A 26,131-nucleotide genomic window follows, 5' to 3' on the forward strand; every position below is an offset into this window, starting at 1 on the left:
GTGCAAAAAAAACTGCCTAGGGCGCCCCCCTCTGAATGGCGCCCTAGGCGGCCGCCTATACCGCCTGTAGGAAAAACCGCCCCTGCACACACACACCAATTTCCTTTTATTCCATCCTCACAGCTTATCTTTTCTATTTTATTTCCCCCCTCTCTCTGCTGGGATACACACTGTTCTTTTGCCACACACCCACACTGCTGCTATCGGCGCACACGCCGGCGGGTTGATGTCAATTCAAAACCTGTAGAGGCGGCATATTACAGACTCGCACCGAGGGGTCCGAGGGGTATCTCGGAGCGCAGAGGCATGTATTTGAATCAGACATGGTTTTTAATTATTTCGTCGCAGTGTAATTTCCTCGCTGAGGGCAGTCGATTCCTTGCTGAGGTTTGCACATCCATAATTCCCCCGGCGCCATCAAGACGGCGCCGTTTCAAAGACCTTGGATGATACACGCGGGCATATATTAATTGAAACTGAAATGTCAGCTTTAAAAGGTCCCACCTGTGTTTCCCGCGCCGGTGTACAAGCGCCGCCATCTTTTCCCTGCCCCCAGCAAGTGAAAAGCGACACCAAATAATAAGAATTCAAACAATATTCCAATTAAATCAGCGAGCCAATAAACATCAACGCGGGTGGCGCCGGGCGAACGCGGTCTCGAGATGGAGTCGATGAAATGTGAACCGTCAAAATGAAAAGAGACTGATGATGAAAATGATTATGCGCCGCGATTGTACGACTGTGTTCTTTTCTCGGGGCGTGCAGCCTCGAGGTATTTCCCACTCCCCGTCTTCAGGGTGATGTGGAGGCGTACGTGTTCGTTTCAGGGGGAGTGTGAGTAGAGAAGTTGGAAGCTCCACGGTCCTCCTTAATCCTCCTCCATTGATTTCAGATGCTCGTCTACTTATCTCCCCTCCCCGGTTAAGTAAAAGACATTATTAGTCGTGCTCACAAGCGACGACTGCAAATTAAGACGGCGAAAAAAAGGAAGCGGGTCAGAAAAAGTTGATGGTGCTCGACGTCTTTCTCGAGGGAAGTCACAGTTTTACACCAACTGGAATTTTTTACAGTGGAAAAAGCATCTTGACATAAGGAGCTACTAAAGGTCCGGAGCATGAATAACTCAAGGTGGTTAACGCTTTCTGGCTGGTTAAATGCACCCTTCAAAGTGGCTCAAATATAGGACATCCATTTTCGGAGCCATAGATTTTTTGGCCGGGGTCTGAGCCTCTAGCTCATCATTTTCTGTGATTCACGTGGCTGAGTGGGCGCGCTTGGCAGTAAACCACGGCCTTAAAATGCAGGAGAACGATGCTGGCTAATGGGGCATGTACATAGATGGTAAAAATGATTTTTTTTAAAGAAAGAAGAAAGATACTGCCTTTACGATGCAAGAGAACAAATGGAAGGACATTCCGTGTATTTTGTATTTTACATTATCGCGTTCCAAGACCTGTTTTTCACGGCTTTTCTAGGATAACTGAAGATTTGCGCATTAATGCAACACTGGCTTGAAGCGACATCATCTCTGAAAAAATCTTCAATATCCCAAACTTTTTATAAAGAATCCACTGCAGTTATAAAAAAATGCTTTAAAAGCAACTTTACAACTTTTATTTCTCTTCCTCGGATTAAACGGACGGTTCAAAGACAATTAACACAAGGCCTGAGCGAGTGGAAGTTTAATTTCCGACTTATTTTTTTATTTTGTATGATTTTAACAGTGAAACTAAAGCATCATCTAACAGACGTGGAGTTTCCACTCTCACCATTCTGCTGACAAAGTAGAAAACACCTGCTAATACACCCCCCCCCCTCCTCTCTGCACTCCACTAATCTATTGTAGAAGGTAATCTAGGGATGTGTGTTGAAACGGATCAATTTGGCGTAGAGATTCCCCCCCTGATGAGGTCCAATAGGCGGCGTGAGCTCTGAGCTGCATTCTAATGCGACGGCGTTCTGACTGCCGTCGGTTCACCGGCAGAAGGTAATCATCCACATAATGGATTTCCGAAGGCGACCAGAGGCTTCGAGAGATCTGTGTGTTTCAAGTCTATCTGGAGCCCATCTTGTTTCCACATGATACCCCCCCCCACACACACCTCCTGTATTCACTATCTTACCAAGGATCCACCTTCACTTAGGTGTGACCGGCGCGGAGGTCATGTCGGAGTGACACAAAGGAAAATATTTGAGTAAATATATAATATTGGTGAGAACCAGCAAGCTGCTTGTGTTTAAATACTGTTATGATCTTTTGATTTGTAGTTCAGTCATTTAATCACTCCTAAAATCTAAGCCTTCACACTTTGGATAAATACTCTAAACATTCCTAAATGTCAATCTGACACGCTGCAATCATCTTTTTGCAGAGATGACATAGCAAAAACATCCGAGGTGTGGAAGCCCGTTCACGCCAAGAAAAGACTAAATATGTTCGGGATAAAATGTCGAGAACTATAATGTTTAAATGATGAGTTATTACATCATACGTACATGGGGCTAGCGTCACGCGAGTGGCTTTGATCTTCATGCTGCTGGTGTTTAGTTGTTACGATGTTTGCCATCTTGGTTTAGCGTGTTAGCTCGCTAACTGTTGCTAACGGGAATATCAGGACGTTTTGGATGCATAAGAAGTATATTTGACAGGGTCGGTAACGGTTTGGCCTCCTGGAGGAGCTCCGGGTGAACCGTCAGGCGACCCCCCCGGCATGATTAGGATTCCTCTTGAATATCTAGAAGGAATTTAATGACCTCGAGAAGTTGAGATATTTCAGTCTGAAATGAAAATGGTGGAAAAAGCGAAAAAAAAGCCAAACGCCAAAATCACGAATAGCGTCTCCTCATTCTCCCATGAATATTTAGATTTTTCTACCCTTCCTCGTTTTTGCTCTCTTTCCCGGTGCAAGTGGGCTTCTTGGGGGGGTAAGAGGCGAAGAGCTGCTCCGGTTGAGCCACGGGATGGAAGCCGTGGCTCCACACAGGAGCCATCACACGGGGAAGCGCGAGAGAGAGAGCACACAGAACATAAGCGGCGGCAGAATGACACGTTCTGTAAAGGAAAGAAAAAACGGTCAATATAATGTAAAGTCTTTTACGCGACTGTTTATCGCTGCGTTCGAAACTGTCAATTTGTTTTCAGTACTTCCCTGGTGGCCGCTGGTTTCTTTGGATTTGCATCTCGTGTGAAAATTGTGTGTGTGTGTGTTACTCTGCGGGAATTGATTTTTAGAGATGTGAATGCGAACCAGCGGGAGCTTGGAAAGCAGGGTAATCCCAGACACACACTGGAAATATCTGACAGGCTTCTTTGGAAATGTTCGATACTAAATGAAAGGCGTGTGAGTAAAAGGGCGATAAATACACCCATTGGTGTCATATCAAGCACAAACTCCCTCTAGCTTTCAGCAATTGGGACATTTGCCAAATCAATGTCACCTTTAGCAGCTGATTGGAATATGTATAACCTTAAAGCCTCCGGAAATTGTGAAGAAAAAAAATTGTGAAACAATAAAAACTAGAACGGGCACTCGGTAGAGCGCATACCTTCGCATATCACAAGATTGGGCATTGAATTATGAACATTTTGGCATTAGTTGCATGCCAATTGGACAAAAATGTATTGTGCTTTGGTAAAAAAAGAGTTTGACCTTTCCATGACCTTGACCTTTGACCCGATTGATCCCAAAATCTAATCAAATGGTCCCCGGATAATAACCAATCATCCCACCAAATTTCATGCGATTCAAGAACATTTTGACCTGTTCATGACCTTTGACCTTGACCTTTGACCCGATCGATCCCAAAATCTAGTGAACTGGTCCCCGGATAATAAACAAGCATCCCACCAAATTTCATGCGATTCGGTTCAATACTTTTTGAGTTCTGCGAAAGATTTTGACCTGTTCATGACCTTTGACCTTTGACCCGATCGATCCCAAAATCTAATCAACTGGTCCCCGGATAATAAACAATCATCCCACCAAATTTCATGCGATTCGGTTCAATACTTTTTGAGTTCTGCGAAAGATTTTGACCTGTTCATGACCTTTGACCTTTGACCCGATCGATCCCAAAATCTAATCAACTGGTCCCCGGATAATAAACAATCATCCCACCAAATTTCATGCGATTCGGTTCAATACTTTTTGAGATTTGCGAATAACACGCATACAAATAAATAAATAAATAAATAAATAAATAAATACACGGCAATCAAAACATAACCTTCCGGCATTTTCAATGCGAAGGTAATAATGGTCACCACCTGGATCTTGTGGTCTTGAGGTCAAGAATGAACTTTTTTTTCTCCACCTTTGCACCCGTCACCATCACCATGCCTCTTTTCCTTCTCGCCGTAGGAGTGAATGTAGAACTGCGGCGCCGCGATGACGATGAATGACCACAAACGGGATGGTCGCGTCGAGGCATCCTTGTGAATCTTGCACGTCAAGTGGTTCAAGTAATAAGATATCACGGAAGGAGGAAGAGGAAGAGGAGATATCATCTGGACGTGCAGCAGAGGGGCTAAATATTAACGCAGGTCACCTTTTTCATGCATCTTAACGCCGTCTTCCTGTTGACAAAAGGACGTTGGGTTGATACTGTGGCACATTCCAATCCAATGACGTCCGTCCAAACTCTGCTGCATTTGACATAACTTCCAGGAAGCGCATTCGCCATCAGCCGATCTCCCCGTGGCCCAATGGGAACTTCCCCCGGCGGCATTATCTCCTCTCATCGCCCCATTACAGCGCACAAGACTTTAGATTCATTACGAGCTTCTATGAGCTGACCTTTCCCCTCCAGAACGGATCATTTACGCGGAGCACCTTGATGGCGGCGGCAGCCGTTAAAAGACCGGCGAGGCAATTCACAGACGGGGAGCAAGTTATTGTGACAGCCAGCCGCCTAATTGTTCATTTGAGGTAATCACCCGACAAGTCAGAGCAATTTCGAGCACGATGCCGGAGACTAATGGAGGCGGACGTGCTCGCTTGATGAGATCAGAAGCGCGAGGGGCCGCGTGCCCGCAGAGCGCCAGGGGCCCCCGGAGAGGGCATCGTCCTTAGATTCTACGGAAATGATCTGCACCTCTGTGGCATTGCGGAGTACTCGACTGGGGGTGGGGTTTACAATAGTGATATTATTGGTCTTTTTTTTAAGATTAGAAGGGGCAAGTAAAAGAGGCCGTGATGGAGGAGGCATAGTGTGCTCTTATCGTGGTGGGAAATCCACTCAAGGGGAGCAGAATACTGGAGGCTGCGGCCCAATTGAGCCTGGAAATTTATTTTCACACCACAATCAAGATGCTGTTAGGTTGTAATAGTTTATTTTGACAACATCTGCAGAGGTCTTATGTTTTAAATTAATACATATAGAAAGATATTATAATAGAAAATATTAGGGAGAATATTGTTATTAATGTATTATGAAGCATAGGGGTACTGTTTACTCTATGCAAATGTAAATGGCAAGAATGAATGTATATTGCATGAGAGTGACTGTATGTTTGTATTATAGATTGACGAGGCCGGTTGAATTCCGTCAAGTGACTTACAATAACAAGGGACTTTTATTGTGAAAGTGACTTTAATGCGGACAATAACAAGACGGGACTCTTATTGTGAAAATACTTGTTGAGCGACTTGACCGGAAGTGACGTTTTGACCGGGGCCAGGGACATTGAGTATAAAACTCCGTGGATTAGAGAAATCGGGTCTCTTCCACAGGTATTCTCGACGCCGGAAGGACGGCGGAGGAGCCGATGAAGACCACGATCGTGAGGCCTTGAATGTTTGTTTTACCCTTCCTGCCATTAAATGTTGGAAACTTAATTCACGCGTGTCCGGAAGCCTGTTTTCCATCATTTGCGAAGTGCCCAGTTTCAGAATTACTTAACAATGCTTTATGGAGCTGCCGGCAGGAGATACACACCTCCCTCTTAGCATGCAGGAAGACTCTTTCTCTCTGTGTGTGTGTGTGTGTTTGGGGGTGGGGTGCATGTGATGGATGACCGTGCAGTGACGGGGCGTTCTCGGGTTTAATTGTGATGTCAGCGCACGTCTGTGGCAACCCTCGCGTTGAGCAGTGACAGACGTGCGCGTGTGTACGTCCATGTCTCTAGTCCACGGCAGGAGACCACTGAAGATCCTCTCGACTTGATGTTGCTGGGGTGAATTCCCTTCTTCTTTTTCAAGGCCCTCAAGCGGACTCTCGGGAGTCGAGCTTGAGGAGTTTGTCGGAGCCTCCGGCTGACGGGGGAGCGGACATGTGTCAGGCTGGCTCAGTGGGGGGGTATCAAACTGCCTCCTTGGTGTGTGTGTGTGCTTTGGTGTCTTCTAGCTCCTGGAAACACATGATATTCACCTCACACTCTCCAGTGAGTACATCATCATCTTAGTCGCAAATCTCCTCCAACATCCCAGAATATTTGAATAATACGGGCCTTCATATTTTTTTGTGGGGGCTTTTTTGAGCTTGACAGACAAGCCAAAGCCTCCACACTCAACACTTTCAATTATCACTCATATTACTGCTACTTACACATATCCTGGATGCATAATTTGGTTTGTATGAGTCATACACTGACTGGAGACCACCTGCAGTACCCCTGATGGTCAGATGGTGGTGCTGTTGGACCTGGACTTCCTGAACCAGCCCTCTCCGCAATAGATAATGCATATTGCATTAGGATACATTCAGACAGGACGGATTTCGCTGAGAGCCAAACAGAGACATGTGGGGAAATGATTATTTACTCTGAGGCTTATTGGGTGGGAAAAAATTGTGTAATTCGAGAAAAATATCCCATTTTGGCCGATCTGCTTGTCGAGGTGACGCTGTAATAACTCGCTACATCTGATGCGTTTGTTCGATTTGTTTCCCAGATATTAACGTTTACAATAAATACGAGATGCCTCTTAAAACTCCCCGGGATAAAATAGTCGCTATGCTCCCGTATTCCACCGTGTGCATCGCCTCCCTCCTTGCTATTCCGCTCAGGTTTGGGAATCCGGGAGCGGTGTTTGTCGGCGAGCGAGAGTCAGTCAGTCTGTCTCCGGATTTTTCAGTGAATACAGTGTGGAGTTCTTCAGGGGGAATATGTAATAAGGGAACATAGCTGCAGCCTCCTCTCGCTTTTCCGGGGACTAAGTTGTTGTCGACGCTCGGATAAACAGGCCGGCAGACGGAAATAGCGCGGACCAACTGTGCTCATCCTGTGCCAATTTGAGTAACGGTAACATGGAAGTAAACACAGCGGACGATGCCAGATGTGGAGAGGGGAGAAGTGCTCTCTGATTCCTGCCAACAAAAATCGAGGTATCTTCGTTGAAAACGCAACCTGGAGTCGGTTGGAGCGTGCGGCGGAGCTTTTTACCGCGGAGAGGTCATCGGAGTAAACGCGGTCGACGAGGCGGGCTGAGCCGTCGCACGCAAAGTGTCCGCTGCTTAGCCCGGTGCGATAAAAAATATATGCGTGACGCTCCAAAAGGGGCCAGTGGACTCGAATGCGATTTGTAAAAAGGCCACACATTAAAGAGGCCGAGATGCGGCCTGCACACCGGGTTCGAGCAGAGGTCGCCCCGCCGCGAATTGTGTGCCTCAAGCCATTTCACCGCCACAATCCACCGGCCGTGACGTAATGAAGTGTGCGAGCAAAATCTCAACAGGAGAGAAAAGCAACAACGGAAGATGCCGTCAACACGGGCCTGAGACCCCCCCCCCCCCCTCCCCCGTTGCTTCTGTTGAGCTTCAGAAGAACCAGAAAAAGGAGTTTATGCATCTGTCAACTATTAGCTCAGATTTCAACCGTCAACTCAGATTGCTTGGCGTGCGCGATCGATATGAGCTGCGGCCGTCCAGTGGCTCGGAATAATTGCCGAGGCGGCCGGCGATTGTAATTTTGACTCAAGTCTGTCGTTTTTGTTTGTTTTTCTAAAGCCTCGGGAGCAAATTACCTGTTTGTGCATTCTCGTGATGAAAATATGAATCCTGCTCCAGTCGACCTTCGTTTTTTTTTGATTCGCCTCTTCCCAACAAGCAATTTTCGTGCACTAACTTTGAGAGTGTGGAAAAGAGAAGCCAAACTTTTCTCTTTTAAATCGGAAACCCGAAAGACAACCGAGGAGCTTTTTTTTGGTCATGCGTCAGATTTCTTTGGCTTTTTTAACAAAGTTGTCTATTCCTGCAGCGGATACAAACTGCGGGTTTGGATATTTTTTTGCTTTTATCTTAACGGGAAACAGCCTCACTGAATACGATATTTCCAGTCTGGACCCGAAGCCGTGGACAAACTGACAACAAGTGGAACGCCACGGATTTCATTTTTCTTAAAAATGGACACATCAGCCAATAGGATTCCACCTCTGCCACATTCGGTTTGAGAGAGACGAAAACAAATAGATGTGGATCAGGTGAAACTGTGGCAGAGTCAAATCACACTCTGCATTGACAGGATCACAAACCCTACTCTGTTATACGGCCTCGGGTGAGTCCGTGTCTCCGGGCAGGTTACAGGCCAATTACTGTAAATCGTGGCATTCCTCAATAACACTTAATACGATCTGCCCGAAGACACGTCCAAGAGAACGGGTCTCATCCTTCATCATTAAACTCTCATCTACTCCGTGGGTATAAATGAACGTGAGCACACACGGTACAAGCTTTTATGAAGTGCGTTATCTCTCTCTCTCTCTCTCTCTTCCTGTGATGTTTCTCTCCATCTCACACCGTGTTATGCTTCATGCAGCTCTTGGTGTGAAGTCCGCACTATAAAACAACAACAACAACAACAACGCATTTCCCACCGCGCGCCTCTCTCCGGCTTCTGTCAGGTGAGCTGAAGCTTATTGTGTCCGATGCGGCAATCCAATTATGAAGCGGGGCCCTGTTACAAGGTTGCCATGACAGAATCAATGAAAACAATATATAGAGAGTCCTATTTCATACACGTGTGCCCGGGAAGGAGGAGAAAGACCTCACCTTAAAAGGAAAATGTCAGCGTCAACAGCAATGCTCTTCAAAAATGAGGCTAACAGCGGAATGGTGTGCAGAGTTAAAGAAGCGTGAAGTAAATAAAGTCCCTGAAGAGAAAGAGTTGGCGTGTGGAAACTTCTCCCCGACGACACAGCAATCACTTTGTAATTATAATGCGATGCAAATTGCGATCCGTGCACGAATTCGCAGAATCAATTAAAACTCATTTCACCATCTTTCATCGCTAATTACCGTGGGGGGAGGGGTGGGGCGCCACGTTCCTGTTCCGTGTCACGGAGTAGCGGGCGGCCTCTGAGCGGCCCGTGAGTGTTTCGCGCGGCGGGCCCTCGCCGGGGGGAAAAACGAGGACGCGTTTTCAGACGAGCGCGGGGGAGGATGAAGGCTCGCTTCCTCGCCTCTTTCAACCCGGAGAGCAAAGGCGCCGGCGCTCCTCTCAGCCCACATCGGTGGAGGGAGGCGAGCGGCGAGGGAGGGAGGCGAGGCCACGCCGCCCATCGGAGATTTGTTTTGCAATCAGAAAAAAAAATAGTTTTCCTTCCCGTGGTGATTATCTCTGCATTACATTCATCATGATACCTCTTAATGCATCGAGAGTCCAATTCTCGCAGCTGGAAACTGGGTCTTGAGAATCCAGTCTGATCTCTCCGCTCGGACATAACGATTAAACATGCAAGGAAAACGCTGTTTGCTTTTCTTTGAAAGCCCAATGGTGACCAGACGTTGAGCGCGCGCCGCTTCAAAGCGCGTCATAAAAGAGAGAAAGCGTTCGTACGGGACCAATTTTAACGTCCAGTCCGACAATGCATGCACAGTTTGCATTGTGGGTAATGTGGGAGTCAGAATTTGACAGCGACGGAGAATAAGTGCAGGAGAAAAAAAGAAGATATTTATGGTTCTGCTGTATCGAATTTGATACTGAAGTATATGAAAACCGTCCGTCTCGAGTCCGACAGCCTTACTAAAGGAGTGCCCTGCTGAGTCGGCTCTTTTAATTCAGCGAGGTTCGACAGAATTGGACAAAGCTAACGCGATCTTCTGGGTTTTTTCCCTCCCTCAAAGATAAGCACTGTCAAAGACAGTTTTCAATGAATCTCGCCAGAACCTCCGTGCAGGATCTGCTGATGTGGACTTCAATGAAACCGAATGATTCTGGTCTGAAACTACATTCACAAATGCAGGTCAGACGGGGTCCGAAAGGCCAGGGAGGCCTATCGCCGTCAGAAGGTCGCCGCTTCGATCTAGAACTGGCAGTATGAATCTGGCTGGGGGGGATTAAAAGTAATCACTACCAGTTTACCCTTGAGCAAGGCAGTTATCACCCATAGGCTTCAGTGGGACTTTTTACTGGGCATCTTCCAGGTGGCCTAAGTGTGGTTTTGTCGTACTGCCCCTCTCCCTCTCTGCTTCTTATCTCCCAGGCGTTTATATCAACTTTAATTAGGTAATTAATCAAGTTAATGGAACATAACCCTGAATGGACCGACTGTACCCCCGTCGCACATCGCCGTGGGACCCCCCCCCAACACTTCCTGGAAGCGCCGGGCCGGCCCCCGTCCATCTGTCAGAGCCAGTGTCCTCGGACATCCACAATATGTGGGCGCCGCGGGAAGGTTACGTGTCACGGTGTAAGCCGCCGTCGGCGCGGCTGTGAGGGGTCGTGGCCTTGGCGCGACGCCTCGCCGTGCAGCAGACCTGAGGAAGAAATGCTGTCAAAAAAATGCTGTTGTCAACGGTTGAGAGAACGGGACCGGTGGAGGATTTCTTTGACTTGACGGCGTACCGTCGGGTCCAAATCAAACAGTACGCTGCACTTCGCCGTGTGGTGCAGGCGCCGCGGAAGAAGTGGCGGATCTGGAGAGGTTTCATATGCACCGCTATTGCGCAATCATATGCATTTGGGAAACAAACATATGTTATTCAAATCGTGACATTTTTAAGCTGTATATATATATTACACAAATTAGGCCACGATCTGGAAAATCCTTCCGAGGTACACCGCTCGTCTCTGGGATTCAAAATGCGGAAAGAGATGCCAATTATAACCACACACGAATATACCATCGCCAAGACGATTTAAAACCTCCGACGTTACGACGCCTCACCGCAGTCTCCGACAAACGAGCTGCTGTGTTTTCCGGGTTTATTTACCTGGTTTGTAGCAAATCAATCGCTTCCACCAGCCCAGACGTGCTCAATCAACTACACAGGCATTCGAATAATAAAACAAGACAACACAGACAAAGCCCTGGCGTCGGGCCCGCGGTCGTCTCGCCAGCGTCGTCCCGCGGCCACTTTCCTCCCTCGTCCCCGGAGTATTCAATCTTCTGCCCCTCCGGTCTCGTCCCGACCTGCCTCCGCCAAACAAGCCGCGGCGTAATTGCTTGTCAGGTCTTGTCTTGCGAGACGTTTTTCTTTTTCTTTCCCTCCTCGCCCGCCACGCACCTGACAAGAAAACACATATTTACGCACACAAATTTAAAATTACAAGCGATTTGAGAGAGCGACGAGCTTTTGGAGGCGACGTGCCGATGAACTCCTCTCGACCCCTCGGCTCAACGTGGAAGAAAAGAAGGTGGAGGAGGCGAAAAGAAAGTAAGAAGAAGAAACGCTTATATACATCCTCCACTAACAATAAACTCCTCTTTCTGAGCACCCCAGTCTTCAAATCTCGATGCCACGGAGTTCGAGGCATCCATGAGCCGAAAGAGCCGCGATGTTTTACTTTAAGCGACGGCATCGATGCAAAATGTCATTAATACACCACGACTGTATGTTGTTCTAATGATACTTTAATTACAGGTGGAGCAGCCGCCTCGGGAGCATTTATTGTAAATACTCAAAATCAACTCATTGCTCATTGACACCCGTTAAACTTTGACCGTTGATTTCCCATTGTTAATTTAAAGGATTCCAGACCAAATTAAAACGCTCAAAAGGACTTCGACACTTGTGATCTGCAAATTAATGTGTTTATTCAGACAAGCGGGCGTGTTGAAGTGTTTCAGGTCAACCGGCATCGCCTTCGCAAAAAAAACACCTATTAGAGACGAGTCGGATAACGCGTCAAGCAATATTACCAATATGTGATGTTATGGTTGGTGCTTGCGTCCTTGGAGACGGTCAGCTCGGACACGTCTCCCCTCTGTAAGACAGATTTCCGCCCCTCCACGGCCGCCCACACAGGTATTTGTACTCTTGAGTAAACCTGTTTTCACAGCTGAATGCGTTCGATTTGCTTTGTGCTGTGTCTGTTAGGATCTAATATGATCCGCCGGTAAACACCGGTGTGGGTGTTTAGAGACATCAGGTGTAAACGGAGTTTTCGAAGGTTTTCTGAATAAGGATATTATTAAACACGAGTATTTAGAGTGAAATGACTTAGCAGTCACATGAAAAATGTAATTAAATGGCATAATTATATGAAGAAAGTATTTGAGGTAAATTGTAGAGAGAAAAAAACAAGTGAACTTAACAAATCTAATTTGAGTAGTTACAATAAAACATCTAATGAGATTTAAAATGAAAAAAAGTTTTCTAAATTAAATCAAGAAATCTAATATATTACATTTGAACTAAAAAGATTAAATCCAAAGCATAATACACATTTTAATTAATTTTAAACATCTATGCAGATATGTCAAATCTTAAAAAATTGCTGCTATTTAGTGAATGTTTTCTTCACACTGCATACAGTGGTGCTTTACTTTTTTAAAATTTTTCTCTTGCTTTTCTTACTTCCATACTTATATTAGGTTTCCTACTTATGAATTCCCACCGCCTTCGTTGCTGCGAGTGCTTCCTCCTCCCTTCAGGCAACTGTAAAAAGCTCATCGTTTCCCTTTCGTCCACAAAGGCTCACCTTCTTGTCACAAAGAGCACCCTGTATCTGAATACAACGGCTGGAAACATCTGAACAGCGCCGGGCGCCTCTGCGGCAGAGCGAGAGGAACCGCCTCGCTCTGTATGGCGGCCATGTTCGCCGGGTGTTGAAATTGTGTTTGACATTTGTTCCAGACAGATCTGTTTGGGCCGGGTGGTATTTCGGGACGGGAAGTCAAGAGAGGCGAGATGAGCGGCGGAGATGTGAGGAGGGTCGTGATGGGGAAGCCTATGATTGATATTCCCATTACCCACCCGACAAGGTGCATGGGACGGGGCTCTGATAATGAATCGTGACACATTAATGAGCTCGTCGAGCGCGGACGATACGCGATCAGCTCTCTCACCGTTTAACCTTTTGGTACCGAGGAGGCAAATAAGGGTTTTGTGTCACTCGCGGAGACGGAACGGGACTTTAAAAACGACGCGCTCGGCGGTTGTTTGCAGCTCGAGGAGGCTGGAGCTTCACAGAGTTGCACTTCTCCAGGGCAAAACACAAAACTTTTTTCCTCGTTCGTGTCTCTCTTTTTCCGAGGGGATGACGACGACTCCTTCTTTTTTGGTTTCTGATTCCAACACGGATTTTCAAGGTAATTTTAGATGTCAACGTTTGTACTCCGACAACTGGTTTCCTCTCGGTTCAGTTCTCGTTTCCAAGGTGTGAGCTGACTTAATTAGTTTACAGGAGCACTGGATGCTTAAAATACAGCACAGCTCCTCATCTGGGAGAGAAAGAGAGGATAGTCAGAGTTCTTGTTCTTGTTACCTTCGCATTGAAAATGCGGAAGGTTATGTTTTGATCGCCGTGTATTTATTTATTTGTATGCGTGTTATTCGCAAAACTCAAAAAGTATTGAACCGAATCGCATGAAATTGGGTGGGATGATTGTTTATTATCCGGGGACCAGTTGATTAGATTTTGGGATCGATCGGGTCAAAGGTCAAGGTCAAAGGTCATGAACAGGTCAACATCTTCGCATGAACTCAAAAAGTATTGAAATCGATCGCATGAAAATTTGGTGATGATTGTTATTATCCGGGGGGATTATTTGATTAGATTGGTCAATCATCAAAGGGTCAGGTCAAAGAAAGGTTTTTTTTTTTACCATAGCACGATACATTTTTGTCCAATTGGCATGCAACTAATGCCAAAATGTTCATAATTCAATGCCCAATCTTGTGATATGCAAAGGTATGCGCTCTACCGAGTGCCCATTCTAGTTCTTCTTGTTCTTGTCCTCCTCCTGAGTTGGTATCGAGCATCCCCTGATTGGCCGGTTACGGCGTCCTCGCTGAAAATTCTCAGGGAAAGGAACAAATTAGTTTGGTCGAGAAAGTGTCGAAGAGTAGAAACACAATGTGAAGTTGGCGAAACGCAGTTTTGTTTTCCAGGATAAAGTCTAAAGATTCACGCTGGCGATCCTCAGGAGCCTGATGCGTGTGTGTGTGTGTGTGTGTGCAGGTATCCTCGCTTACGAATGGATGTGCTAATAAAATCAATCATTCTTCTATTTTACAGTGGGTCGTGGATACACCTCCCCGTGTCTGAGGTGAATGCAATGTCTGTGCAAGTGTATTGATGTCGCCTCCCCGACATTCCTCCAAGTGCAGCCCCCCCCCCCCCCCCCTCCTCCTGTTCGGTGCCTCATTGGGCCGCTGGCCGCCTATCAGTCTAAACCCGGGGGAGCTCATTAGAATCAGCGGAGAGGAGACGGCCCCAGACGGGGTCAGGACGAACCGCCGAGCTGCATAGCGATGGGCGATCGGCCTCCGCTCCGTCTTCACGTCGGCTGATCTGAGCCGACGTGAAGACGAGAGATCGGCCTCCGCTCGACAACCGCGCTGAGCACCCCCACATGCAGATAAACACACGTGTGGACACACGCACCTCCGCTCACATTTCACATATATGACGTGTAATCTCTCTCTCTCTCTCTCTGCGTCTGTGTGTGTGTGTGTGTGTGTGTGTGCCATCAGCCGCCGGCGCACTAAACAGAGTTGTCACGCTGTCGTGCGACAGTCAGCAGCTTCCTGTGTGGTGTGTGACAGGAAGAGAGACGTGTGGGCGAGGTCAGAGACGCTCATTAAACGGGTATGAATCTTAAGTGGAGTCCTGCAGATGTGTGTGTGTCTGTGTGTGTGTGTGTGTTACAGCATTTTAATTCATGAATGCTTTTGCGTGTCAGTGTGTGTGTGTTGACACGCTCGCTTGGGAGTAACTTACTTGTTACATAAATGCAGAGATGTAACATGTACAATATTTCCCTTTGAACTTGTAGAGCAGAATTTAGTTGTACAACTACTGGTAAATATACTGTTGATATTTCCTATTTATTTGCACCTGACTGCAGCAAATACAATATGAGCAAGTGCTCATGCCCGGGAGAACATCTTGCAGTCGTTTAGATATTCTGATGTTCATGCAATAATAAAGACAGGAGGAAAGTAACTGGCTACTGGGCTCTCCGTTAGATCAGAACGTTGGAAAAGATGTTCCCTCTCTTCTCCCGACCGGATCCGAGAGGAGTTTGATTGACAGGTGGTTCGCCCCAATCACCGGCCGAGTGTCCAGAGAACCCGGAACCTGGATTTCTTCCCAGGTTGACGTAGTTAGAAGAAGGCTGTGTTGCTTTTCCTCTTATTTAAAAAAACACGGCCGCCCTCCTGAACGACGTGCAGCCGGCCTTGCCGTTCCATCCCGAACCGCCGCTCCGAGCCAACGCTGTCGAGTTGCACCGAAATGGACGAGCGAGGGCGAGAAAAGGCCAGAGACGCTGTTATTGCTCCACGGAAAAAGAAAAAAAAGCCTGTGGACACATGAAGGCGTTCATCATCTGGGCGAGCGGAGAGAGAGAGAGAGCCGGCTAATATCCTGAGGCTAACGCAACACTGTCCAATGAAGTCTGATTGACTCCATACATCAAAGGGTGTGTGCGCACGCCTGTGTGTCTCCGCACCTGTGTGTGTGTGTGTGCGTCCTAGAAAGAGAGAGAGAGAGAGAGCTTCGGGCGACAATGAAATCACACACAGGCGCTCACGACTTTGGTATAATTGGGTAAAGTGCTGTGAAAGATGCTGGGGAGATGGAGGGGGGCAGTGTGGTCACAGGAACCAGAAGGCAGTGGAGCATTTGCTGCTTTTCTACCCACCTGGGGAGAGGGCAGGAGGGGTGGGGGTAAGAATCGACGAAACAGCAGGACGGGAGGCTTGATTGGAAGCGACCGGATCGATCTCTCTCTCTCTCTCTCTCTCCCCCCCCCCCCCCCCCCCCGTGTAATTAGGCTGCCGGCTGGACGAATGATCAGCTGTCATCCCCGACGGTGGCCTTCCACCACCTGAATGTCAACACTGTCTGAGACCTCCTGTCTGAGTGAGCAGCACACTCAATTAGAGACACTCAGTCACAGCAGGAGCCGCCAGGACCGACACAGACAGACAGACAGACAGACAGACACACACAGACACACACACACACACACACACACACACACACACACACACACACACACACACACACACACACACACACACACACACACACACACACACACACACACACACACACACACACACACACACACACACACACACACACACACACACACGTGGATATCCACACACACGAAGAGGAGGATCACGGCCACGCACTCATCTTGATTCAACACGGGGCATTTTCTTGACGTCTTCGGGCCTCTTTACATGACGGGGATTTAGCCGAGTGAGCAGGTCGGGGGTTTGTAAAAATATTAATAAATAGCAAGACGGGAAGCGACTGATGGATGTGCATTTACAACAAAAACAAAAAAAATCAAACCAGGGAGTATTTGATGACGGAAAAGTTTAGCTCGGTCGTGAATCTTCACTCACACATCAAACTCTCTTGCGTTGTCCATCCTTAATTGTTGACGCGCACTCACACGCACACATGCACACACACACACACACACACACACACACACAGACACAGATGTGTTTTCAAGAAGGGAATCGAGCGCAGCAGAACACACCCGGCATGGATCTCATCTCTGCTTTTAAAATACAGATTTTTGTATTTACTTCTCGGATAACGAAGGTTTAAATAACGACAAATAAAGCGATTCCTTTCCCAGAGATCATCTCCACGCGTGCCTTTCGTGTAATGTGATAATGTCGCCATGCGTGGTTGGCTCGGTGAGTGTGAAAGGGTGGAGATTGAGTTTCGAGTGATGGAAAGACTCGGCGGGCCCGGTGGAGATTACAGCTCTCCATCTCTGTCCTCAGGCCAGAGATGTGTGTTTGTGTCTGTGTGTAGCTGTGTGGGTGCAAATGTGTGTGTGTGTGTGTGTGTTGCTCAGGGTCACTGCAGGAATAAAAAGAGAAAAGTCAGATACCTCTCACTGAAAATCTATAACGAAAAAACACTGAGGATGTGTGTATGTGTGTGTGTGTGTGTGGAGGTGGACAGGTGCCTGTTTGACCGCCAGCGTTGTCTGCAGTGTGTGTGAAAGGCTATCACCTGTACCTGTTCCTGATACACTAATACTTATCGGTTGCTAAGCAACACTACGTACATTCAAGACCTAGACTGACAGGCTGCTTTTGCTTTTGCATCAACTGCAGAGGAGTTATGGATTATGAAGTGAGCACATAGCTTCTCATTAGGCTACACATGTGTCAGGTCAGGAAATACTGAAGACATGGACTATGTATGCACTGTAACTATGCAATGATGTACTGTATCTCTAAGGAAATAGTTAATGTCAATGTTTCATGTTTAAATATGTTTGACTTTGTTCAATGATAAAACTTGCTTCATGATAAAACAGCCCTCGTTGAGTCAACACATTGCAAATAGAAGTTAGTGATGAGACGCGAGTAAAACCCATCCAACGCAATTCATATGAAACAATATATACGAGTTGAACTAAGCCGCAGCTGTGCACCGCTCGGGGGGCGTGGCCACGGGCACATGGCACGAACAGAACAAACAGGGGGATGACACACACATGAGGAAAGGATGCTTGGGGAACCGAGGTAAACACACACAGCTCCATAAAATGACCTGAATTTATGAATGAATTTGCTAAATGTGTGTGCAGGTGCATGCCTCTGGCTCTGCACTCGGTTGCAAAGCACTGCTCCATCTCTAATGCACACAGCAACACCAGCGGAGCACATGCTTGTGCATTCACGTCACGACTCGGCGTGAGACGACTGCCGAGCCGACTGGACGTATTTGGTGAAGTCATCGGAGTTGTTCGGGCTTCGGCGTGGCGTCCGCTGTGTGCCTCCTCCCTCTCCTCCCCTCACACTCCTGCATCCTCAGCCCTGATTACTCTGCTGTGTGGAAGTTCTCGTGTCCTTCCTCTCCTCCTCCTCCTCCTCCTCTCCCTTGGTCGTCCTCGGCTACAGACCAGACTCGAGGTGTTCATTGGCTGGCAGCCGATCGCTCTCTTTGGGTCTTTTCCCTCAGGCACAGAGATAATGCGTCTCAACTCAAGAAAAAACACGTTGACACACCTGAGATGATAAATATGTACGACAAATGTAACTACAAATTGGCTAAGTTATTTTTACTATTAGTTGCAGTTGAGTCGATGCAAATCCTTTCACATGAGTGAGTCATAATGGCTAAATTGTCGATTATTTTCTTGTTTCAACCTTGGATCTCGGTAAACATCTACACATAATTAATTTTTGGGACGATATAGCCTCGTGGGGGGGGGGAGATAAGTGTGATTTATGCGTCATATCTTTAACCACATTATGGAAGCAACATAATGGACACAACTTAATTGCACATTACGGGACACCGGGGGCTTTTTCCATGTTATTGGAATGCAAATATACTGTGTGAAGTGATATGATGGGAGAGTTATGATGTCAAATTACCGATTACACAATGAAGAGAAGAGTATTAAAGCAGCAGATTTAAAAAAAAACGGTTTTCTAACAGACGTCACGCCTCAGCCTCGTAGCTTCAATACGGAAATGTTCAGACGTTTGGAAAAATTATTGAATAACTTAAAAGCCAATTTGCTCCTGCTCGGACCGTCTGTTGTCCAATCAGAGCTTAGCAATTGGCCTGTCAGTGTTTAAGCCTCGAGGCCGTGTTGATAGATCGATTTAATGATAAATGATAAAAACTGGATGTTGAAATGTTTTATTTGATCCGAATCACATTTGTATTCTTGTCTGGATGCTTACGTGTCTCTTTCCGATTAGTTTTAGAAGCTAATTCTTCATTTTAAGGTATTTCCTCTCCATAAATGAAGACGCAAACTATTTTATTCATGAGGAGAATTCGGTCGTCGAGAAACCGTATTTCCAGAGAGAAAGAAAAAAACTGCAGCTCTGAACTCGTGGAGCAATTTTCCAAAACACGCCAGCCTTACATTCTTTGCCACAGTGACCCCCCCCCCACAGCCCACCCCGCCCCCTTTGCCGTCTGGCGAAAGGCGATAATGTGCAAAGTCCCATCCGCAAGTGAGCTCAATGTCGGAGATAATCCGTCTATTATGCGAGTTCAACATCGGGGAAGGGGGAGTGACTGGCTGTCAATTACATGTTCCCTTTTATTGTTTACAAGGAAAATAGGAGCCGACGTTTCATTTCCGACAGGATTCGAGCAGGTGATGCGGAGGCGGGAACATAGGCCGCAAGCGTGCTCCTCTGCAGAAGAACCCCCCCCCCATCGGAGGAAACAAATTCAAAAGAAAGGAGGATTTCTGCTCATAAACAGTGTTTACTTAAAGCACTCAGAACGCCTTATTAGTATTAATAGCAGCAACTTCAGAAAGCTCGAATTCTGCCATTGGACTGTTCTGTATTATTCATGATAGAAATGAAAGCCCGGGTATATAAATATATATATATTTATGCACACGCGGCAGCGATGGAGTAGCGCCGCATAGCAAACGATGTTGCCTATGCCAGTTTACATAACCGGCGCTCGGGTAAACAGCGGATTAAGCGAAAGGAAGAAAGAAAAAAACGAGAGCAAAATGTTGGGCCTCGCACATCGGAGGCGAGCGGGACCCCGCGGAGCGGTCGATGGGGCCCGGTCTTCATCTGCGAGTCCTTTTGAGCATGAAAGTGTGAGAGTCCCGCCTCGAGTGCAACGTCTACCGCGTGGATGTTAGGAAGTCGGGTCAAAACAAGCTCGCTGGAACTCGAGAGGCCTTCGCCTCAATTAAAGACGGCGGCGGGGAAATTGTATTCTTGAAGCGGTCCGAGTGTGCATCAGAGCGGTCTTTTGATTAGCAGCATGTCGGGCAAAGGGAATGCGGGGATTAGGGCTCCAGATCTCCGCTGCCGAGGTGCCTTTGAGCAAGACGCAGAATCCCAACCGGGCCTCGCAGTCCCCGATGGAGCCGAAAGACACCGATACGAAAGTATGAATGTATTTTTCTGGAAACATCAGGTCCTGCTCCCAAACTTACTTTGAGAAGAGTTTTTCCTCAACTTTCATCCTGATCAACGAGCGACCCCAAAGCGTTCGATGCCGCTTAAAAAAGAAGAAGAATTAGACACACAAGCAAAAGTACAGCGAGAAAAAAACAAAAAAAACACAGCAACGGATCAATCTTTATTTATATTAAATTAAAAATATACTTTTGACAGATTCATGTAACAAACATGAGGAACGTTTTTTTCTTCTATGATATAAAGCTTTGGGTATGGTTTAAAATAACTCGGAGAGATAGTCTTGGACACGGGGGGGGGAGGAGTTACTGCCTTCTATGTCTCCTCTGAAAAGCATGCAAAACCAATCAGAAAGGAACTGAAAATTGGGCCTACGGCTGTGTACAGGAGAGAGGAAGAGGAAGAGGAGGACAGATGTGGCTCAGTAATGTTTCCAGTAGAAATATGCACTTTTATGAGAGTTAGGAAGAGGGAGAGACAAAGAGGAAAATAAGTTATTTGTCGTCTTGTTACTTGACACCAATGGCAGGTATTGGGGAACAGAAACAGAGACCCCCCCCACCCCCCCTCCCACCCACCACCATCACCACTTTTACAGTGTTCAACTTAACTGAAACATTACATGAGGACAGCCACACAACTCTTGAAGGGGGGGGGGGAGGCTTTACACAAGTTTCACATGAGAAGGGGGTCAACAAGCACTTTTAAATCCAAAGTCCCATTAGTCAAAAGGTACAGTTACATAAAGCAAATATGTACGGCTCTCTTTGTACAACTCGTCAGAAGCGGGAGAAAACAACGGGGGGAGAGGAGACCATATAAACTCAAAGCATCGACCTCGTTATATACAAATTCACCACGTTCGGCCGTTTCAGTGCTTTATAAAAATACTATTCACATTTGTTGTTGAAGTGTGTTCGAGAAGTTCTGGAGGAAACCCCAAATATTCTGTACATTTATACCGACGCGATCATTTCAAAACCAAAGCGATGGTTTGTGCATTTGAAGATGTTAAACAATGTGCAGGAAACGACAACAAGAGCGAGGAAAGAAATCATAAGAAAATGGAAAATCACTCAATAAAAGACTATAAAGGGTACAATACACACACAATGTCACATGTAAGATGCCAGAAATAAGATTTGTGCTCCTGAATTACAGTAAAAAGAAAGAAAAATAGAAAGAAATTGCGTTATTTTTCTGCCACAGTGAAAATTGACTATAACTCTCATCAATGAGACAGAGAGACGGAGGGCAGTGAAACACGTTGGGTACCATGCAAGGTGATGCTGTCCTGTACATTAGGCCCATCAGTTGCCGTTGACGATGGTGTCCACGGCTACGAGCCTCCGCACCGTGGTTCGGAGCGAGCGGTAAGAAAGTAGAAATAAAAGCAGCAACCGTTCTCCGGCGGCATGCTCTTGAACTGCCGGGCGAGACAAATAAAAAAAATAAAAAATAAAAAAAGTCTAATGCCGAGGCGAAATGCATTTGAAATGAGATATTCGAAATGATTGCTTCTGCGAAAAGGAAAACAAATTGTAGTGCCGGAACCAGGGCAGGATGACAAAAAACAAGACGATGGACCCTTGAGAAGATTCAATTGACGGCGAGTTCTCTGAAGTGCTGTGGAGAACGTGCGAGGCCGGGCGTCTCACCCAGTTCTGATTCGAGCACGTATTTTGAGTGCGCGGTATAATTTAGGCCAAAGAGAGAGACGGCGAGGCGTGAGCCGCTCTCATCATCAGGCTTTTCCTTTTTTTCTTCTTCTGCATCTTAGATTTGCCGGATGCTTCCGTCCCTCAGTACAAGCTCAAACGAGCGATACATGTTTCATATTGATATTAAATGCTTCCTCAAGTTCATTCAATCGGAGCTCCAAATGACATGTCATCAAAATAGCATTATTAATACTGTTTGAAGCAAATAATAGCTTTTTAAAAACAAGGACATTTTTGAAGTCAGTAGCTCCTGAAAGGTGTTTTCTCGGTGACCTCCGTCTGACCTTTGGGGAGACGTAAATAAACAAGCTGAACATTTCAGTAACCAACGGTGGAAATCTGTTTTTTCTTTTTTCTACCCTGCGAGTTTCATCAAAGTGCTCCGTAGGGAGGACGAACATCGACAGCTTACTCCGACGAACACTTTCACACTCACACACACACACGCGCGCTCGCAGACATTCGAATACACTAAATAAATATCTTAGATAGGAAAACAGCCCGGGTTGGGCTCTGCCACGGCAGAATGACTAAATAATTACATTAATAACAGATTATGGCTGGGGAAAAAATAAATAAAAATAATCCAAATAATTTTAAAGGCGAAAGGTTCAGAAACAACAATATTTTCTTCATTTTGATTGAACTAAGATATGATTCTTGGAACAGGCCCTCCGAGGCGAACCATTTTAATCCCCCCCATCTTTCTTCGTTTGGCGAGCGCGGTGACGTTTCCCCGCCCACAGGTCTCCGGTACGGCTCCGGCGGCAGAAATAATGGTGGTTACAGCGGCGCTTTTAGCAGCATTGACTGGCAGTTTGCCCGCAGAGGCATCAGTAGGGAGGACGGTAAAGCACTTCTCTTCAGACCAAAGGGCCAATCCGCGCTCGGTCGGCGATCTCAAGAGTAAAACTCTTCACAGCTGCGCGAGAATTTAAGAAACAAAGAAGCATTTACGAGAACCCGTTGGCTCTCCCAGTAATCGCCGGGTTATATTCACGTACAAAGAGCGGGAAATGCCTGGGTGCCACGAACGAATGGAAAATGAAAAAGAATACATCACCCAGAATGCACCCGTGCCCGCCAGTGTCCATGTCTGTCGTTTCAGGAGAACTCCTTCCACGCCAACAAAACACTCATGAAAAAATGAAACCGTCAATGAACCACGACTAAATCCTGAAAATAAAAAGAAGAACAAATCATGAACCCACGACTTTCTGTGAATCAACAGAGCCTTCGTGCGTTCGATTCAAGACATTTAAAAATAGTTTTCCACTCGACAGTATAGTCCCGTGGTGGAAAACCTCGAGGTCGGATCAGCAGCCGCGTTGAGGCTCTTCACTGACACACACACACACACACACACACACAGTAGTCTGGGTTTGCTGTGCTCTGCTGGTGCTGTCTTGTTCATTCCTTGAGGTCTTCATTAGGAGGCTCGTATGAACTTTCCCTCTCTGTAGAACCTGGTTGCTCTCTCGCCTCACACCTCGTCTCTATGATCACCATGTCCTCTTGCGGCATCCCAGTCAGCTTCGTGCTCTGAATGGGAAAACCGCGGTGTACAAATCCATCCTCTCGGCACCGCACGCAGTGTTTATAAAAATGTTTACAGTGTTTTATTCCCTCAGCCCCTTTGGCTCGGACAACAGCGTTTTTTCTTCTTCGATCGGCTCTTCCAAAGCAGACAGCTGTCAGCGAAAAAAAACACCAAACAGCAGTCGCCTTGTCCATGGTCGAACTCCAAATGTAGCACACTGTCGTTTTAGCCATCGCAGTATCACAGTTACAGCAGGACGATGAGATGAGTTCCACATCACTGGCGTATGGTATAATCCGAGAGGCAAAGAGATTGAATACGATCGATCGGCTTTCATCCGACTGGAAGTCTCGTCTCAACCGTTTCAGTCCTGTCATCCTGCATCGGACATCTTTGCCGTTTGGCCTCCCTCTACAAGGTCATTCACAAAACAAGATATCTCGACACGTCGTGTTCGCTCGGTCTGTTTGCTTGTTTCAGAAACTCTTCCAGGCGTATTGCTCATCCTCAGACCTCGATGCTGGACACACGACGACACATCGAGTCCCTCTCACGAATCTGACACCGCAGTGGCCGGCAGTGAGTCCAGCCGAGTCCGTCTCGTTTGACGCCGTCGTCCCCCGCCGTCGCGTTCTCACTGACGTGGAGCGCACCGTCTATCTACAGGACAGGACTGGACTGGATATCGTGAAGGTGCGTGGGTCTGAGTCGGGTCGGCTCGGTTCGGTCCATCCGTGTGTCACTGCGGCCTAGAGTGTCACTTGGAAAAGAGTTGGGAGGGGATGGGGGGAGGGGCGGGGCTCTGGTTGTGGCCGCTCTCCTCTGTGTGGAACTGGAGAGGATGTCTGGGTTGCAGGAGGCGGGAGTCAGATTGAGGAACGTTGGTCAAACGGACGGGTTTAGACCACGGTGTTCCGCTGCCGGTAGGGTGGAGGCGGCAAGACGGTGCCCGACTTCAAGGAAAACTCGGACATGTATTCGGGGTTTTCGGCCACCGCCGGCCGTATGTGTCCGTTCTGTTTGTAGAAGAGCTTGGCGTTGGTGGAAGCGCCCTGGGCGCCCTCAGGCGCCGCGGGGTTGGACGATTTGGGAGGCAAGCTGTGCTGCCAGTATTCCGGATTGTCAAAGGTCACCTTCAGCTTCTTCCCGCTGATTTTGCCCGCCATCAGTCCGTGCTTGAGCATGCCGGCGTGGTGCGCGTTGGCGTGGATCTGGTAGGCCGGCAGGCCGCCGTGCCCGAGGGTGGCCGAAGTGGAGAGGGCACCGGACTGGCACACCTGGGCCTGGCCGGTCGTTCCCGCTTGGCTCTGGCTGGCGGAGACGCCGGCTGGATTGATGGTGTGGTGGCCGTGGAGGGTGTGGGTTGGCGGGCCGTGGTGACAAGGCATGCCAGATGGAGAGGGCTGGCCAGTGGGGAGGGGGTAGTGGGGCAGGCTGGTCTGGATGGTAAGCGGGAGGTGGGACCCTATAGACGGGATGGATGAAGGGGGGTGGGTGGGCAGGGGCAGACCGTTCCTCCTCAGGGCCTCCAGGCCCAGCTCGGCGGGGCTGTGGAAGGTGTTGAGGTACAGCGGCTCGTTGATGTACTCGTCCTCTCCTTTGGACTGGCTGTTGGGTGTGCTGTGGTAGCCCGGGTTATCCAAGGCGTGGATCTCGCCATTTTTACGCCGTGAGACGAACGGGTTCTCCTCAATTGGATTCAGATATTCTGCAGAGGATCAGACAAAAAAAAAAGGGGCGGGAGGGTAAGAAAGCAGAGAACAATACAAAAAAAAGAAAAAAGGAAGTTCATGAGCGAAGAAGACAGACAAACAAAAGATCCACAGGAATCCAATCAAGAGAAGAGCACACAAAAGAAATGGAAATTGAAAGAGAGAGCGGGAGAAAGTGATCGCTCGCTAATGAGGCGAGAAGATGGAGATGATAATGCCGATAATGGCAGCCACTCAGGACCAGACGGGCAACATGCCAGCAGTTCTTTGGCACGGGAAACTCCATCTGCCCGAGGTGGAAATGCCAGAAAATGACCCCACTCCGCTGCTCCCAAGCGCGATAATAGTGGGGTGTGAAACCCATTGATTTTGCCCACTCTTCCGCTCCTTGACATATCATCAGAAGCATTTTTGCTGTGGGCTTTGTTGCATTTCTTGAGCTGCTAAAAACAAACAAAAACACCCAAAAAAAATCAAAGACGGTAGTGCAAGAGCGGGGCCGACAGACAGAGTTATGATCAAAGGCGAAACATGACTCGGCAGCAGCCGACATACACCGGTGATAGAAACTGGATGGGAATTCGAATCAATGGAATGAAATGAACGGGCTAAACGAGATAGAAAAGACGACTAAAGATCACATTTAGCAAAGAGATGACAGGGAAGCGGTTCAATCTGAAGTACACGCTGTCCAAGATGCACTCGTTTGAATTGTGTTTATTTGATTTTCTATTGCACCGGGTTACTCGAAATGAATACAACGGGGTGAGCTTCTTTTGAATTGCGGTATTATCTACACTGATTAAATACAAGCTCCTCGAATGCATCATCACAGCGATGCCCTGCAGGGCTGCAGCATCTCTACCTGGGTTTTA

General features: G+C 47.3%; 1 protein-coding gene across 3 annotated transcripts in view; it reads right to left on the reverse strand.

The window, feature by feature from the left end:
• Positions 1–20,433: 20,433 nt before the first annotated feature.
• The window catches only part of LOC130204525 (receptor tyrosine-protein kinase erbB-4-like), a 167,316-nt gene continuing 161,618 nt past the window's right edge, over positions 20,434–26,131 (reverse strand). For all 3 annotated transcript variants that reach the window (XM_056431310.1, XM_056431311.1, XM_056431309.1), the window contains exon 27: positions 20,434–25,252. In XM_056431310.1, coding sequence (XP_056287285.1) covers positions 24,444–25,252 — 809 coding nt within the window. In that variant the 3' untranslated portion in view covers positions 20,434–24,443. The remainder of the gene's footprint in view (positions 25,253–26,131) is intronic.

The sequence above is a fragment of the Pseudoliparis swirei genome, chromosome 14 (genome assembly GCF_029220125.1).
Source record: "Pseudoliparis swirei isolate HS2019 ecotype Mariana Trench chromosome 14, NWPU_hadal_v1, whole genome shotgun sequence".
NCBI classification, from domain to species: Eukaryota; Metazoa; Chordata; class Actinopteri; order Perciformes; family Liparidae; genus Pseudoliparis; species Pseudoliparis swirei.